This window comes from Panthera leo, chromosome B2 (genome assembly GCF_018350215.1).
Source record: "Panthera leo isolate Ple1 chromosome B2, P.leo_Ple1_pat1.1, whole genome shotgun sequence".
Classification (NCBI taxonomy): domain Eukaryota; kingdom Metazoa; phylum Chordata; class Mammalia; order Carnivora; family Felidae; genus Panthera; species Panthera leo.
The window spans coordinates 108,682,994-108,702,180 of NC_056683.1; the positions used below are offsets into that span (position 1 = coordinate 108,682,994).

At 35.1% G+C, this 19,187-nt stretch overlaps 1 protein-coding gene across 4 annotated transcripts in view; it reads right to left on the reverse strand.

Annotated features, from left to right (window-relative positions):
- Positions 1-19,187, reverse strand: part of TBC1D32 (TBC1 domain family member 32) — a 200,423-nt gene that overhangs the window by 100,386 nt on the left and 80,850 nt on the right. For all 4 annotated transcript variants that reach the window (XM_042939719.1, XM_042939718.1, XM_042939716.1 and 1 more), the window contains exon 22: positions 10,083-10,199. In XM_042939719.1, the coding sequence (XP_042795653.1) occupies positions 10,083-10,199 (117 nt within the window). The remainder of the gene's footprint in view (positions 1-10,082; positions 10,200-19,187) is intronic.

The following is a 19,187-nucleotide window of genomic DNA, read 5'->3' on the forward strand; positions in this document are numbered from 1 at the left end:
TCCATCAACAAAACTCAACCTGTAAGGTTCTTCCTTGGGATTTTTCAACTCAGACGGGTCTCAGTACATTCTGGCCACTATAACAGAGTACCATAGGCTGGGTGGTTTATAAACAACAGAAATTTTATTTCTTATAGTTCTGGATGCTGAGAAGTCCAAAAATCAAGGCACCAGAAGATTTTTTTTCTGGCAAGGATCCACTTTCCAGTTCACAGTCCTCTTTTCACTTTGCCCACACATGGCAGAAGGGATGAGCAATTTCCCTGGAGTCTTTTTTTTTTTTTTTAAGGCACTAATCACCTCCGAAAGGCCCACTTCCAAATATCACATTGGGGATTAAGTTTCAAAACACGAATTTGGGGGGTATACATTCAATCTATAGCAGGGAGGTAGAGGAAAAGGCCACTCTCCTGTTTGGTGTCCTACTGAGCTAAACTGTGACTCCAACAAACGATACATCCATATCTTAATCCAAGAGTAGAAAAACAAGGAATAACTTATGACTGTTCCCTATTTGGAAAAAGTGTTTTCAGAAGTAATTAACGATTCTAAAATCATCCTAGATTAACCCAAATAGGCCTTAAGACTGTTAAAAACATCCCTATAAGAAAAAGACGAATGGAAATTTAAGGCAGAGAAAGGAGAAAGCCCTGTGAAGATGGAGGCAGAAACTGGAGTTATGTGGTAATAAGACATGAAATGCCTGGAACCAGAAGCTGGAAGAGGCAGCGAAGGCTTCTCCCCCTGGAGTCTTTGCAGGGAATGTGGCCCTATAACACCTGGACTCTAACTGTAACAGAATAAATTTCTGTTGTTTTCAGCTACACAGTGTGTGGAATTTGTTATGGCAGCCTTAGGAAACAAGGACAAGGGGAGATGGTGAAGACGTCAGTACAGAGTGACAGGTAGTCCCATGTACTCTCCAACAGAGAACACCATCTGGAGAAGAAAGCACTAATGATAATTACAGCAGACAATTATATAGCGTTTTTTTATATGCCAAGCAGTGATTTAAACTTTTATATTTCATTTAATTCTCACAACAACCTTGGGATAGGAATGTTTACTGCCCTCTTTTAACAGAAAACTAAAATTTATCTTGTCTGAAGTGACATAGCTTATAAAAGGCAGAACTGGTAATCTAATCCAGGCAGTCTGGCTTCAGAATGCAATCTTTTAACCACTACACTATGTACAGCTTTCAATAAAACCAAGATAGTGGGCGGTAACAGGGCAAGTGGACATAGAGAGACAGACAGATGTGGACCTGACTACATTCAAAGTTCTATTTCTACTTGTCCTTGTTTTTTGTTTTGTTTTTTGTACTGTGGCATAACGAAGTCCACAAGTATTTTATTTAGCATATACTGCACATCTACTCTGTGCCAAGCATTATGCCAAGTACTGCAAACATATTCTTATCATTGAAAAAAGAGCTGAAAGATCATGTACTACAACCATCCAAATGTCCTTGGATCCGATTTACATTACTTCCACCAAGAACAACTCAGGATGAGGAACTCACAGAATCCCATGGCAGTCCACCCCACTTTAGTCAGCTCCGACAATTAGCAAGTTCTTCCTTCGGTTAATTCATTGTTTACACTCCTCAGTTATGTTAAGGGAACTATAATTAGCTAATATGGATTACTCCTGTCACTTGTACTGGCATCTTTGTTTCCCAGCTATCTCTCACCTTGCAACCACACAAGCTGCAGATATTGTTTAGATCTGGAAAATTGTGAGTCAATAAATTTCCTCTTCTGCTAAAACTAATTCAAACTGAGTTTCTCAATAACCAAAGGGGTCCCACCTAATACATCATTTATTTAACTGCAAATTAAGTGATAGGAACTGAAAAGCAATCAAAGATTGTATGTGTTAGAGGGAAAGAGTATTTTGTGTCATTGACCTTTAATTTACTAAAGTACAACTTGAAAGTTGTTTGTAGGGCCTAGAATTTTGGTAGATAATTGATATGAAATCATGAGAAGTTAAGGCCTAACATCCCCAAAATATAATGAATTCCTTAAAACTAAGAAAGAGAACACAAATAGAAAAATAGTAAAAACAAATTGAAAGACCAATGAGAAGAAGTCAATGGCCATTAAGCATATGAAAAAATGTTCTGTTCATGAGAAAACATACACTAATACTTTTCTCTTGTCAGACAAATATCTGAATGTCTGATCATATAAACTTCTTAATGAAGCTGCTAGAAAACAGTCACTACAGTATCTCATTGATGGGAAAGCAGAGGATTATTCTCCATGGATGGAAATCTAGTGATACATTCCAAAATTACAAATGAACTTACCTTTCAACCCAATGATCCCACTTCTAGAAATCTAGCCCAATGATACTAAAATAGGCAGAATTTAAGACGGCCCCAAGATTCTTAAACCTAATGCACATATTGCTGTGAAGAGATTTTTGCAGAAGTCCTTAATTGATTTTAAAATAGGAGATTATCAGGGCACCTAGGTGGCTCAGTCAGTTAAGCATCCAACTCAATTTCAGCTCAGGTCAGGGTTGTGAGATCAAGGCTTGAGTTGGGCTCTGTGAAGCCTGCTTAAGATTTTCTCTCTCTCCCTCTACCGCTCATTCATTCTCTCTCAAAAAAAAAAAAAAAAAAAAAAAAAAAAGATTAACAGACTGGCTCTGATATTATCACAGGAGCCATTTACAAGCAAAGAATTTTCTCAGGCTGGTCACAGAAAACAAAGTCAAAGAGACTCAAAGCATGAGAGGAATTTCCCACCAGGGAGGTTATTCACAGTTGAAATAGGAAGGGGGCCACAGTACAAAGCTCCAGGAACAATACCTGGTGCTCCAAGTGCCAGCAGGAAACCAGGCACTTCAGTCCTAAAACCTAAGAAACTTCCCTCTCCCCAGAATTAATTTGGAATTGAATTTTTCTCCCAGGGCCTCCAGATGAGCACTTAATCTGGCCAACACCTTGATTTCAGGTTTATAATACTCTCAGCAGAAAACCCAGGCACACAGTGCTAGACTTCTGACATGCAAAACCGTGAGCTCATAAGTGGGTAGTTTTAATGTGCCAAGTTTGTAGCGATTTGTTATGCAGCAACGAAAATATATATATATACATAGGCATACTGGTAAATATAATAAATATAAACCAAGCTATTAATTGAGGCATAACTTATAATGACAAAAACTTAAAGAACCCAAGTGACCACCAGTAGATGACTGGATATATAAACCCCAGCACATCCATACACCACTGTACTATGCATTTGTTAAAAAGGGTAAGGGAAGAGCTCTATATACTTCTATATAGTAATCTAAAAGACAAAGAATTAAAAGAAACATTGTTTATAGCATACTATCTTTTGCTTAAGTCTGAACGGGAATAAAATATATTCTTTTTTAATGTAACAATTGAAGGATAAACCAAAAACTAACAAAAAGTGTTAGCTATAAGACAGTGCTATAAAATACTACTTTCTGCAATGATGGAAATGTTCTCTCTCTGTGCTACCCAATGTGGTAGGCATTGGCCATCTATGGCTAGTGGGCACTTGAAAACCTGAAGTGTTGATAGAAACGAAAGGAAAAAAGTTTCTAGCTTTATTGAGTTGTAATTAATATAAATTTAAATAGCTACACAGAACTAGTGGCTATATAGTGAAGATCAAACACATGGGGAGAAAGAACAAAGGGGATTCATACATAAGCACTTTCTATAAATATACCTTGTTATATATTGGAATCACAAACTGTAAAAGAACATTAATCATGTAATAATTGAAAAGACAAAATTAAGGCAAAAGATAAAACCACCTCTCAATTTAAAACATTCTAAAACAAATCTATCAAGTTAGTGGCATAACCGGGCATTTATTTTGATTTATTTTGATTGTAAATCCTTGGTGGCATATATTCTAAGGACAAAATTAACTGAAATGAAATGTTAATATGTATGCACTAATCTTATAACTATTATATGTACATTGTACAATAAAAGCAAGTAAGTAGTTTTGTTCATGTTATTAGTAACCAAGCTTTTTGGTAAAAGAAAAATATATGAAAAAATATTAATATAGGTTCATGATGAATTTCTCTTCTAAAAAAAATAATAAATACTGGGGCACCTGGGTGGCTCAGTCAGTTAAGCGTCCAACTCTTGATTTCAGCTCAAGTCATGATATCATGGTTCGTGAGATCGAGCCCAGTATCAGGCTCTGTGCTGACAGCATGGAGCCTGCTTGAGATTCTCCCTCTCCTTCTCTCTCTACCCCTCCCCTGCTTGTGTGCTCTCTTTCTCTCAAAATAAATAAACTTAAAAAACAAAATACTTATTCTCCTCAGCTATCCCCCAAAAGGACTAGAAATAATGACAACCCTAAACAATGAATATTTCTAGTTTCCAAGTTATAGCTTCTAACTAGCAATTCTTAATAAAAAAAAAACAACAACTCTTTGAAGATGGTGGATTCCAGGTCTGAGCTAGAAAATGTATACAATGAGCCTGGAGCATCTTATATGAGAAAGAAATATATCAAACAGGAATAAGTACAAGTCAAAAGGACTCAGCAGTCAAAGGAACATCTTGAGTGTCAAAAGCAAGATGACTGGGGCACCTGAGTAGCTCAGTCAGTTTAGCGTCTGACTCTTGATTTCAGCTCAGATCATGATTTCATAGTTTGTGGGTTCCAGCCCTGTGTCGGGAATCTCCTACTTGGGATTCTCTCTCTCCTGCTCTCTCTACCCCTCTCCTGCTTACTTTCTCTCTCACTCTCTCTCTCTCTCTCCAAGTAAATAAATAAACTGAAAAAAAAAAAAAGCAATAATGACTTCACTGGATTGAAACATACATATATATATGGTATATGTTATGGTAATTATTATATGGAAATAATAATAAAACATCCCTTTTGGAGATTACTAGAGCACCAATTCACTACTCTGAGAATATCTAAATAGTCAAGCATTTAATCTGATATTCTTATAAGAAACTTTTTTAGGTTTTCCTTTATTATACAATTCCAGTTAAATACACAAAGAATGGCAGAACTAGAATCACTATTTCATATCTCCTGGTGAAATAGTGAATCAATGCAACCCAGGACAAATAACCAGTTTTTCCAATAAATCAAGGGCATGGACACAGAACAGTTATAGAATAAAGACTTAAGAGACATAATAACTAAATACAATTTATATATTTTGTTTGGATCATGACTTGGCCAACCATAAAAAGAAAAAAAAAAGACATCTTCGATAAAAAGGAAACTTATATAGAAAAGTTATTAGATAATATTAAGGGATTATACCTAACATCTTGGATATGACTAAAGCCACAAGGGTTTACAAGGCAGTAATTCAAAAAAAGGCAAAAACAAAACAAAAAACTCAGAGGTCCTTATTAGATATGCATACTTATTTATTTACAGATAAAATGACATTATGCCCAAAATATGCTTTATAATTCTCCAGGAAAAAAAAAACAAACAAGCAAAATGCAGGAGTAAAGGAAACTGGAGACAAATAGAGACACTGACAGAACAGTGACAAAAGCCGCAGTTTAGTGTTGAGTATATGGGAGTTCATTATATCATTTTTTTTTAAGTTTGAAAGTGTCCACAAAAGAAAGCCCATGTGCAAATACACACACACACACACACACACACACACACACCTCCTCAGTTTAACTTCCTAAGGTTCACGCCATGGAACTCCCAATGAGACAGATACTGAATTTAAATTATTTTAAATAAAGCCTAAGAAGAGCCAAACTCATTAAGAGTCAATAAATCATTAATTAAACAGTGAAGTTACTGAGAACCTACCATGCTCACAGTAGCAAAAGAAAAACAAAACAACCAACTTGCTAGACTTTCAGGGCAAAAGACAAAATATAGTTCCTCTTCTCATGGAACTATAAGGGGAAACAAATGCAAAAATAATTATAAAATAATGTGACATATGAGAAGACTTCACAGAAAGAGTAAAGCAGGAAAAATGAGGAGATACTATCTAGTGAAAAGGCAAGGTTATATAGCTTCCAGATTCCAGAGAAAGGAAGAAACTGTCTAAAGATCCTGGAGGTCAGAGAGTGGAAGGTGACAAGAGAAAAAAGAAGGCTTTGAGAAACAAGGAGAAACTGTATGTCATGCAAAGGAATATAACTACACATGGAGGTAAAGGGAAATCAGCAAAGATTTTAAATAGAATTACTGCATCCAGTTTTCATTTCTAAAGGATCACTTTGAAAATAAATTAGCATGAGGATAATTTACAGATTGAGACAAGAGGGGAAAAAACAGGATCACACTGAAGTAATCTAGACAAGAAATGAGGGTTTGAACTTTCTTACACCATACACAAAAATATATACAAAATGGATGAAAGACCTAAATGTGAGACAGAAAACTATCAAAATCCTACAAGGAGAAAATAGGCAGCAACCTCTTTGACCTTGGCCGCAGCAAGGGAAATAAAAGCAAAAATGAACTCTTGAGACCTCATCAAGATGAAAAGCTTCTGCACTGCAAAGAAAATAATCAACAAAACTAAAAGGCAACCAATGGAATGGGAAAAGATATTTGCCAATGACATATCAGATAAAGGGTTAGTATCAAAAATCTATAAAGAACTTAACCAAACTTTACAGCTGAATAACAAATAATCCAGTGAAGAAATGGGCAAAAGACATGAATAAACATTTCTCCAAAGAAGACATCCAGATGGCTAACAGACACATGAAAAAATGCTCAACATCACTCATCATCAGGGAAATACAGATCAAAACCACAATGAGATACCACCTCACACCAGTCAGAGTAGCTAAAATCAACAACTCAGGAAACAACAAATGTTGGTGAGGATGTGAAGAAAGGGGAAAACTTTTGCACTGTTGGTGGGAAAGCAAACTGGTATAGCCATTCTGGAAAATACCATGGAGGTTCCTTAAAAAATTAAAACTAGAACTACCCTACAACCAAGCAATTGCACTAGTAGGAATTTATCCAAAGGATACAGAGTGCTGATTTGAAGGGGCACATGCACCCCAATGTTTATAGCAGCACTATCAACAATAGCCAAATTATGGAAAGAACCCAAACGTCCATCAACTGATGAATGGATAAAGAAGATGTGGTTTGTATATACAATGGAAAACTGCTCGGCAATGAAAGAGAATGAAATCTTGCCACTTGCAATGATGTGAATGGAACTGGAGGGTATTATGCTAAGTGAAATAAGGCAGTCAGAGATAGACAGATATCATATGATTTCACTCATATGTGGAACTTGAGAAACTTAACAGATGACCATAGGGGAAGGGAAGGAAAAATAAGATAACAGAGGGAGGCAAACCCTAAAAGACTCTTAAATCCAGAGAACAAACTGAGGTTTGATGGGGGTGGAGAGGTAGGGGTAGGGTAGGAAAAATGGGTAATAGGCATTGAGGAAGACATTTGTTGGGATGAGCACTGGACATTGTATGTAAGTGATGAATCACAGGAATCTACTCCTGAAGCTAAGACTACACTGTATGTTAGCTAACTTGAGAATAAAAAAAAAAAAAAAAAAAAAGAAGGAAATGAGGGTCTGAGCTAAGGTGGTCTTAACATGAATAGAAAAAAGTAAACAAGATCTAGTCATTAGGAAGGAAACAATCTATAAATGGTGATTAATTACATATATAGAATGAAGTCAACAATGACTTCCAAGTTTCTAGTTCAATCACTGTGAAGATGGTGCCATATGCTGAGATAGGAAAATTGGAAATGAAATTGATTTAGGATAGAAAAAAATTATATTCAGTTATAGAAGTGGTAAGACTAAGATGCCCATGAGTTTTCAGATGTTCATTATCTGGCAGAAATCTGAGTATAGATCTGACAGCGAGGTGAGCGATATAGGTCAGAGAGCTGTCAGTAAACAACTAAAAGCCACAGTATTGGAGAAGATCAATCTGGAGGACAGAAGGCAGAGAAAGAGAATACAAAGGAAGTCTCCACAAAGGAGACTCTATAGATAAGACCATAGAAGCTGGAAGAGAAACAGAAGAAGTGCCACAGTCATAGGAGAGAGCGACACAGAACAGTGGATCAACTGTGCTGAAAGCTGCCAGGTGGTAAATTAGGTTAAAGGAAGGAAGAGGTTTCAGTGGATTAAGAACTTCTGTATTTATTCTGACTTTTGGCAGAACAATTTCAATTAAGTAGTTGAACAAGATGCCAGATTATAGTGCTTTCCAGAGTTGACAGAAGAGAAAGAAGTAGAGACTTCAAGTATAGGTAATTTTTTTAGGAGGTTTTTTTTTTTTTTTGGTCGGGGGGAAGGAAGGAAGGAGAAGAAAACCATAGGATAGTAGCTATAAGAAGACACAGGTCAAAGGAGATGTTCTTTGTTTTTAATAGGAGAGTTTAAACACATTTAAATGATGAGAAGTAGCTATTCTTCTACATGGTTAAAATGTAATATCCATTTGAAGAAGTAGAATAACAAAACTATTTGCAAAACTATTTAGTTTTAAGACTAAAAGACAAAGCCTTCCCTAAGTGTAAAGATAATCTTTGAATGCACACTATAGATATCAATGAAAACTTGAGAACAAACATACAAGCCATTTGTTCTAGATTAAATAATGCAACTAATATGCATTTGTTTCTCCTAATTGATTTCAACAAAGGCAATAATTTTATGAATATTTAAAAAAAAAAAAACTATTCACTGGACATCTATGTGCTAGATAAATGATAAGAAGGACTACGATATCCTACTTGCTCCCAGGCACTCACGGTGTAGTAAGGAAGACAAAACACCTATATTGCTCATTGTAAAACTACTTAAGAAGTGCTGAGATATAAGTAAGCACAAGATAAAATTGAAACACTTCAAGGAAAATATAAATTAAAACCTCAACAACAGAAGTACCTATCTTTATATTTTGTTCATAAAATTATCAAAAAACTCCAAGAGTACAGAAAGTTTTAAAAAATGAAAATGTTTAGGGGCGCCTGGGTAGCTCAGTCAGGTGAGTATCCAACTTCAGCTCAGGTCACGATCTCGCCGTTCATGAGTTCGAGCCCCACGTTGGGCTCTGTGAAGACAGCTCAGAGCCTGGAGCCTGCTTCAGATTCTTTGTCTCCCTCTCTCTCTGCCCCTCCCCACTCGTGCTCTGTCTCACTCTCTCTCTCAAAAATAAACATTAAAAAAAATTAAAGAAAAAAGAAAATGTTTAGGGTTAAAAGTATTCAAATGGGCAAAACTATAGAAAAAACAATAACACACATGACAAAGTGTCCACAAAATAAGATTAATAGAATTTGAGTGTTAATTAAGTCTTTATGAATACACGAGTATACATTATTTTGTGTATTTAATTTATAAACTTACCCAAAGATGAGGAATTAAATATCTCTAAATGATTAAGAAAAGTTACCCATTTGGGAGTATGAATATGAAAAAAGTCTCAAATAAATATGTATATACTGCCCTCATGGGGTAGTATTATGTAGTTCATTAAAATATAAGCAAAAAATGTATTGGACCCGTTGGATATAATTTAATCCTAATTACCCTAACCAATGAGGAAGCAATACTAGTGTGACTAATAATATAAACCATACATATTTCTATTTATGCCAAGTTTCTTTCCTGGTTGGGGAGCATTAACTTTGTATTCCAGTAGGTACTGTAACTTTTGGGCAACCTAGATCAAAAATTCCATGCACAGATAATTCAGAGCTAACATTCCATGGGTAAATCAAATCAGCCTTTAAATGCCATTAAATAATGTTCCTTCTTTTTTAACTTTTTCATGTTTATTTATCTTTGAGAGAGAGGGAGCGACAGAGCATGAGTGGGGGAGGGGCAGAGAGACAGGGAGACACAGAATCTGAAGCAGCCTCCAGGCCCTGAGCTGTCAACACACAGCCCAACAGGGCTCGAACCCACGAACAGTGAGATCATGACCTGAGCTGAAGTCGGACACTTAACGGACTGAGCCACCCAGGTGCCCCAGTAACGTTCCTTTTTTTCTATCAAACTGCATTGTACTACAAATGTCATTTATAAAAGGTAAAGACTAAAAGAAAATGACTTACGATAACACATGTTGGGACTTCACGAAGAGAATATTCTGCTTTATTAGGAAGCTCTCGATTGCCTACCAGCTCATAAACAGCAGGATAAGGTAACAAGTTCACCAGTCCTAGAAAACACTAGGCAGAGAAGAGAGAAAACACAGTCATTTAAACGCTTCATTTTTTCAACCACATCCATAAAAGAGTCATAAACATAGTTTTATAGGACTATAACTGTGAGGGTTAATTTTTTTAATAAGCCTAATTAATCCACATAAATGTGAATTATATGCATGTTAAGTACCAAATAGTTAACATCAGCAATAATCTATGTGCTGATAACACATAGCAATAGTAACAGAATATACAAGAGTTGGAAAAGGTTATAAAATGTATCTCTTGAGAAGTTTTTTTTTTTTAATGTTTATTTAGAGAGAGAGAGAGAGAGAGAGAGAGAATGAGCACGAGTGGGGGAGGGGCAGAGAGAGAGAAGGAGACACAGAATCTGAAGCAGGCTCCAGGCTCTGAGCTGTCAGCACAGAGACCAATGAGGGGCTTGAACTCAAGGGCCGTGACATCATGACCCGAGCCAAAGCCAGACGCTCAACCAACTGAGCCACCCAAGCATCCCAATAAGTTTGGTTTTTAGGAAAAAATGAAATGATCCATCTTTCTCACTCTTTGCATTGTAATAATCAATGTGTAAGAAATACAAGAGAGTAACACTTTGGGGCTCTGAAGCAAAATGGTAAGTTCTATATATACTTGCACTCAGATCACAAGGCCATCTTTACCCTTTACATTCATTGGAAATCCAACTAATCTAAACATTATAGTTAATTTTTAAAAGTCATGGCTTTCCTATCAAAACCAGTTCATTTTCTGGTGCAATCTTAATAAATTAATCTCTCCACTAAGTTTTTAACCTCTCATTCTCATTTCGTCTTACTAAAAGCAACCTGAGTATTTGGATCCCTGCACAAAAGCATGCAGTGGTTTCCCACCACTAACCATCAAGTCTAATAAGCTCCTTAGCATGACTTTCAAGGCACCTTACTAATTGATACCTTTCTTCTCTTCACATAGTCAAAAGCCTCCTTTCCCATTATCCCTCAGCAGGAAGTCACCACTTCAGTCAGTTGAAACTTCCTGTGGTCTCCTTCAAGTGACTGCCACATATGGAAACTTTTTATCCTACCAACATGGTCCTCCTGCCCTCGCACTTACTCTGTATCCCACTTCACATCTAGAAAAATGCCACATTTTTTTCTAGAAGACTTTCTAATGAACTCTATTCACATCTAGAAGCCTTGCATTCTGCCAATTCTTGTTTCATTTGTATTGTATTAATTTACTTTTTGTAACTATTAAGTTTTCTCGTCATTTTAAAAACTTTTTTCTAGATTCAGAAAATTTGAGAATCAAATTAAGAATTTTCACTAAATCAGAACATGAGAAAATTTTAAAGAACAGTTTATCTCTCATTTAATAGATGAAAAACTTAAGGACCAGAGAAGTTAAGTGACTTGGCCAAAGACATGCAACCAGAGAGTTGGTAGCAGAACTAATCGCCATTTTCTTACTTTCATGGTTAGGTTACTCATTAAAAACCTAGTATAATCTTCAGACACTATTTAACAATGTCACCACTGCTACATAGTTCTTGTGTCAGGACTTGGAAGGTAGAGTCTCCTTTATCCCCTCCTCCACCCTTATACTAAATGCAATATTCCTTACAAATAACAGTGGTTATAGTGACTATATTTAACACAGTGAGTTTTAACAAATAGTGTTGTAGAATGAAAAATGAGCTCTTTAAAACCTTCCATTTTTTACCATGAATATTCCATAAAATGAAGATGGAATTTCTAACCATTTCTAAGAAGAACATAATCCACACATTCATTATTTAAAGCTGGTATCATTTGGATAGCAATAAAGTGATCATAAAGTAGAATAACTAAATTTAATAAACTGGTTGCCATTTACTGAATGCTTATCTAAGGAACACTATGCAAGAAGTGATCACTATAGAGGGAAAAAACTAGCATCAAGGAAAGGATGTTTAAGGAATATGTCTATCAATTATAAGTAAAATAAATGGCAGGAAAACTAGAGAGTTCATGGTCACCTATGAAACCACCTAGGAAAAATTTATTAATCACCAAGGTGTTGACTACAAAGGTGATTAAGATAGACAGACTTCATATATTTTTATTATTCATTTAATTTATAAAAAACATAAGCTAAAAAATAAACAGAAAATGCTTTATAATTTAAGCATGTAAATAATTTATGTGTCCTGAATATTAATCCAATATTTAGTTATAAATGAGTCTTATTATTTTTTTAATGTTTATTTATTCTTGAAAGAGAGAGAGAGAGAAAAAGAGAGTGAGAGAGAGAGAGAGAGAGAGAGAGAGTGTGTGTGTGTGTGTGTGTGTGTGTGAGCGGGGAGGGGCAGAGGGGGAGAGAGAGAGAGAGAGAGAGAGGATCTGAAGTGGGCTCTGTGCTGAGAGCAAAGAGCCCAATGTGGGGCTTAAACTCACAAATCATGAGATCACGACCTGAGCCCAGTTGGACGCTTAACTGACTGAGCCACCTAGGTGCCCTAAATGAGTCCTTCCCATCTATTATAACAATGACAGATATAAGAAACTTATTTTTTTTTCAAGAAACTCTTAAGTGCCAATTTCGACATTTATTATGGACATTTGACATTGTCCAAAAAGGCACATGGTCTTTACAGATTACGTATCAATACTATATTGAGAGTTTCTGTATTCTTTGCACATGAAGAATTCCATGGGTAAACATAAAAACTTCCCTACCTACATCTAAGAAATAAAATAATGTGGACCACACAGAATCATGAAAACTTCTGATAAGGTTTTATATAGAACTTCAGGTAAAAACAATTCAGTAATTATATTTGAACAAAACAAGCTAAACAATTTAAAAGAAACTTGAGAAGATTTCAGCAGCTTGTCTCTAGGAGAAAAATGCATTTTTCATACAATGAGCATTTTTAAAAGACATCAGCATCTTTAAAATTGTGATGGTTTAATAAGTACTTGTAGAACTCAAGAAAATATTTATAACATAATCATGAGTACCCACAGAAACATCATTAAGATATTGCTAATATCAGACATTAATTATCCTAAAATTTGTTAGCACAAAACGTTTTATTTCAAAGTCTTGAAGAAAATGAGGTTTTGTAAAATAACAGTACGTAAACAAATGGAAGGTCAAATATTTGATATATTTTGAAACTATAGCATTTTAATGTTTGTTTATTTTGAGAGAGTGAGCAACAGAGGGGAAGAGAGACAGGGAGAGAGAGAGTCCCAAGCAGACTGTATTGTCCACACAGAGCCCAACACAGAGACCACGAGATCTTGACCTGAGCTAAAATCAAAGAGTTGTACATCCATCCAACTTAGCCACCCAGGCATTCTGAGACTAAAGCATTTTAAAATCCAAGATCATGGGTGCCTGGGTGGCTCACTCAGTTAAACATCCGACTCTTGGCTTGGCTCAGGTCATGATCTCATGGTCTGTAGGTTCGAGCCCAACATCAGGCTCCACAGCTGGCACAGCAGAACGTGCTTGGGATACTCTCTGCCCCTCCCCTGCTTGTGCTCTGTCTCTCTCAAAATAAATAAACTTAAAAAAAAATTACCCAAGATCAAATACTTTTTTTATGAATTAAAACTCTTTCAGGTTGATAATGATCATCTATTTACTTATTAATTCAAAATATTTTAACACTAGCTGCTTATGAGCAATTATGCCACATACTACCAATAAAAATATGAATGAATAAAGAAATGGTCCCTGCCCTCAGGGCTCACAGTGTAATACAGGACAAATATACTATTAGATCATTTAAAATGGCTCTCTAAATGATCTGATGGTGCTATACTACTGAGAGGGATGGAAGGACATTGGGAAGAGGACACTATACAGCACAGAGAAGGGAGATGAGAGCTAGGACTGCAAAGTAGCAGGCAGGTAGGCAGGAGGAGATGTGCTATGTTGATGAGCTCTACCTTCATCCTCTAGGAAAAAGAACAAAGTTTTTCCAGAAAAGTAATGGGAATTGCATTTTACCTTACAGATAGAAAGCTATGAAGGAAAATGGTTCTGAGGGCAGACAATACTGGAGGAAAAGCAATTAAGATTTGGGGTTCTAAGAATGACAGATATCAATTATACTCATTAAACCAAAAATGTATTTTTTAGGTGTCTAACAGAGAAATCAATAACAGCCAGTTTTTTGAGATGAGAGAATCAAATCATTTTCAAATAGTTTTACATCTTTCCTTCTAGTCTGTATGCCTTCTATTTTTTTTTTTTTTTTTTTTTTTTCCGGCCTTATTGTGCTAAGACCTACAATGTTAAATAAGAGTGAACTGATTTTAGGTCCAATATTTCACCATTACATGTAAGATTCATGTTTTTGAAAGACAGCATTTATAAGATGTAATTAAATCTGCTGAGTTTTTTCATAAATGGGCATTAAATTTTGTCAAATGATGTATCCACGTCTAGTGAAATCATTGTAGGAAAATTCCTTATTCTGTTAGTATAGTGAATTAAAGTTCAATTTTAGAATGAGAAACCAACTTTCTGTTGCTTGGGATAAACTCCACTAGATCATAAAAATGTTACTTTTATATATTAGTACACAATTCGATAATATTTTATTAATTTTACTGTAATATATTAATTATAATTATTAATTTAATATTAAATATTTGTGATTTTTATACATTATATTTATTTATACATAAAAATTACATATACATATACATATGTATATATTAACAGTTTGTCTCATTTATATCAATGTTATGCTGACCTCATCACATAAGTTAGAAACTGATTCTTCCACCTCTGTTTTCTGAAAAAGTTTGTGTAAGATTGGTGTTCTTTCTCCTATAAGAGTTCCATAGAATTCACCAGTAAAACCATGTGGTTCTTTCTATGGAAAGTTTTTTGATAATGAATTTAATTTCTTTAACAGATACATAGCTATTCAGATTTTTTTATTTTATACTAGGTCACTTTTGGTAAGCATATTTAAGAAGTTTGCCAATTTTATCTTGTTTAATTCATAGCATAAAGCTGATCACAATGTTCTTTTATCTATTCCTTAATAACTGTGGGGTCTTTAGTGAAACTCTTCTTTCATTCTTGATTAATTTTCGGTCTCTCATTTTTTTGATCAGTCTAGCCAGGGGTTTATTTTTAATAATCATTTCCAAGAACCAACTTTTGGCTTTGTTACTTTTCTCGTTTGTCTTTTTTCTGTTTCATTGATTTCTGCTCAAATGTTTATTATTTCCTTTTTTCCAATGTGCTTTGGATATACTTTACTCCTTTTTTAGTTTCTTAGAGTAAAACCTTGATTTATTCATTTTAGGTATTTCTTTCTACTGTAAATATTATTACAGTTCAATATCCTTCTTAGCACCACTTCAGCTACATTCACAAATTTTATATTTTATTATTTTCTAATTTAAAATATTTCCAAATTTTCCTTCTGACTTTTTTGAGCTGTGTATTATTTAGAGGTACACTTCCAAATATTTGGATTTGGGTTTTTATAGCTTCTAGCTCAAGATTCTTAAGTTTACTGTGGCCACAGATCATACTCAGTATTATTCCAATCATTTTAAACTTATGTAGACTTGCACTCTAGCCCAGCAAGTCTCTTGGTAAGAATGCGAAGTGCCCTTGAAAAGAATAGGTGTCCTGCAGTCACTGAATATAATATTCTATAAAGAACAATTAGATCAGTTGATAATTAGTGATATTCATACCATATACCTATCAACAAACTGAAAGATCTGTTACATCAATCACTACAAGAGGAATGTTAAAATTTTCAACTGTTACTGTGGATCTATTTCTTCCTTGTTATTTTTTTAATTTTATTTTTTATATTAGTTAATATGCAATGCAATTTTGGTTTCAGAAGTAGAATTCAGTGATTCATCACTTACATACAACGCCCAGTGCTCATCACAAGTGCCCTCCTTAATACCCACCACCCACCCCCCTCCATCAACCTTCAGTTTGTTCTCTATCATTAAGAGTCTCTTGTGGTTTGTTTCCCTTTCTTCTCTTTCCCCGCCCATTCCCATACGTTCATCTATTTTGTTTCTTAAACTCCACAAATGAGTGAAATCATATGATACTTGTCCTTCTCTGACTTATTTCACTTAGCGTAATACATTCTAGCTCCATCCAAACTCTTTCTAGGCATTACCTTGATTCCAAAACCAAAGGCCCCACAAAAAAGAACTACAGGCCACTATATCCCTGATGAACATGGATGCAAAAATTCTCAACAAGATACTAGCAAATCAAATTCAACAGTACATTAAAAGAACTATTCCTCATGACCAAGTGGGATTTATTACTGGGCTGCAGGGCTGGTTCAACAGTAACAAATCAATCAACATGATACACCACATTAATAAAAGGATAAAAGAACCATATGATCCTCTCAATAGATGCAGAAAAATTTTGACATAATAAATATATTTGACAAAATACAGCATCCATTCTTGATTAAAAAAAAAAACCCTCAGCAAAGTAGGGATATATAGAACATACCTCAATAAAGTAGGGATAATGTAACATACCTCAACATCATAAAGGCCATATACAAAAGACCCACAGCTAATATCATCCTCAATGGGTAAAAACTGAGAGCCCTTCCCCTACAATAGGAACAAGACAAGGATACCCACTCTCAACATTACTATTTAATATAGTACTAGAAATCTTAGCCTCAGTAATCAGAAAACAAAAAGAAATAAAGGGTATACAAATCAGCAAGGAAGACAAACTGTCACTATTTGCAGATGACATGATACTCTATGTAGAAAACCCGAAAGACTCCACCAAAACCTTGCTAGAACTAATGCATGAATTCAGCAAAGTCGCAGGATATAAAATCAACGTGCAGATATCTGTTGCATTTCTGTGCACCAATAACGAAGCAATAAATCTAAAGAGGTAAAAACTCTGTACTCCAAAAACTGTCGAACACATATGAAAGATATTGAAGAGGACACACACAAAAAAATGAAAAAACATTCCATGCTCATGGAAGGAAGAACAAACATTCCTTAAGTTATTTTAATACTTCATATATTTTGTATCTTATTTTTAGGATCATAACTAACTTACGAATGTTATATCTACATTATAATCAAATGTTTCTTAATCTGGTATTACTTCATTTTCTTTATCTCTGACATTAAATATGGCTATTTCAGTCTTTTTTTTTTAATTTTTTTTTTCAACGTTTTTTTTTTTTTTTTTTTTATTAATTTATTTTTGGGACAGAGAGAGACAGAGCATGAACGGGGGAGGGGCAGAGAGAGAGGGAGACACAGAATCGGAAACAGGCTCTAGGCTCCGAGCCATCAGCCCAGAGCCTGACGCGGGGCTCGAACTCACGGACCGCGAGATCGTGACCTGGCTGAAGTCGGACGCTTAACCGACTGCGCCACCCAGGCGCCTCTTTAATTTTTTTTTTTTAACGTTTATTTATTTTTGAGACAGAGAGAGACAAAGCATGAATGGGGGAGGGGCAGAGAGAGAGGGAGACACAGAATCAGAAGCAGGCTCCAGGCTCTGAGCCATCAGCCCAGAGCCCGACGCGGGGCTCAAACTCACGGACCACGAGATCGTGACCTGAGCCGAAGTCAGACGCTCAACCGACTGAGCCACCCAGGTGCCCCGTTCAGTCTTCTAATGTATAGTTTTTCCTCTCTTTTTCTATTCATTGATTGTCAACTTATCGGTATCTTTTTCTTTGTAGGGAATTTCTTAAGACCCAAATGTTTGCTGTCTCTACCTATTCTGAAAATCTTTGCATTTTAATTATTTAGTCACTCACATGTAATGGACTTATTGATTAGGGCTACTATTTTCCTATTTGTTTTCTTTTTTCCTCATCCTTTTCTGTTCCCCCATTCTTCCATCTCTGCCCTTTGGGGTTTGTTTTCTGTTTGTTTTAGAATTTTATTTTGGCTATATCTTTTTGCATATTATTTAATGGTTTTTCTAGTCAGTGCTGTCCAGTAGATCTTTCTTTCTGTGGTGATGAAAATGTTATATAATTTGAAATGGGCAACAGTCACTAGCTACATGTGGCTACTGAACATCTAAGATTAGATTAATGTATTTGAGGGACTGAATTTTTCATTTTAGTTTTAAGTAGTTTTACATAGCCACATGGTGTTATTGTCTATCATACTCCAAAACACAGCTATACAAAGGTAAGAAGTGACTCGACTGAAAATAAGTTTAGTGTACCTCATTATAAACTGAGGGCATATTAATGTTTTCTATAATTTAAAAGACAGTAAAATTAAACCCCAAAAGAAAGCAGAATCCTTAGGGAATAATATTTGTAACTACAAGCTAAGCACTAAGGATGTTTGTTTGCTAGGAGCTATTTCTACATCTTTCAGTTCATAGTTTATAAGAGTATACAATTTTTTTTCACAGAAATTAACCATTAGTTTATACTGACATTTCTATTTCAAAGTACAATAAATTGAATCAAATCCCAACCTTAAATTTGAAATATAAATATTTTCTAGGTATTAAAAATTAATGTGTTCCACTTCATGTAAAATTTAAGAACCTTAAAGTCACATAGATTCACATACCATTATACCATTTGCTTACCTCATGTGGTAGAGCTGTCATATATGTTACCTCTAAGTAAGTATAAAATAAATCCCACTATATGGCATTGTTTTCTTTTAAAGAGTCCTATGTACTAACAAGAAATTAAAAGAAAAACAACAGGCTTTTATACTCACTCACCCGCTTGCAATTTCTTTTTAATGTGAAAATTCAAATACCCAACTGGTATCCTTGTCCTTCAACCTGAAGAAATTCCTTTAGTGTTAAATAAAACACAGGTATGCTGTAAAATACTTTCTTAGCCTTTAAAAGTTTATTTCACTTTTAACCTTGAATATTTTTGCTGGATATAGAATTCTAGGTTGACTGGGCTTTCCCCTTTCATCAAAGATATTCTATTATCTTCTGGCCTCCACAGTTTGCAATGAGACACCCACAAACTTT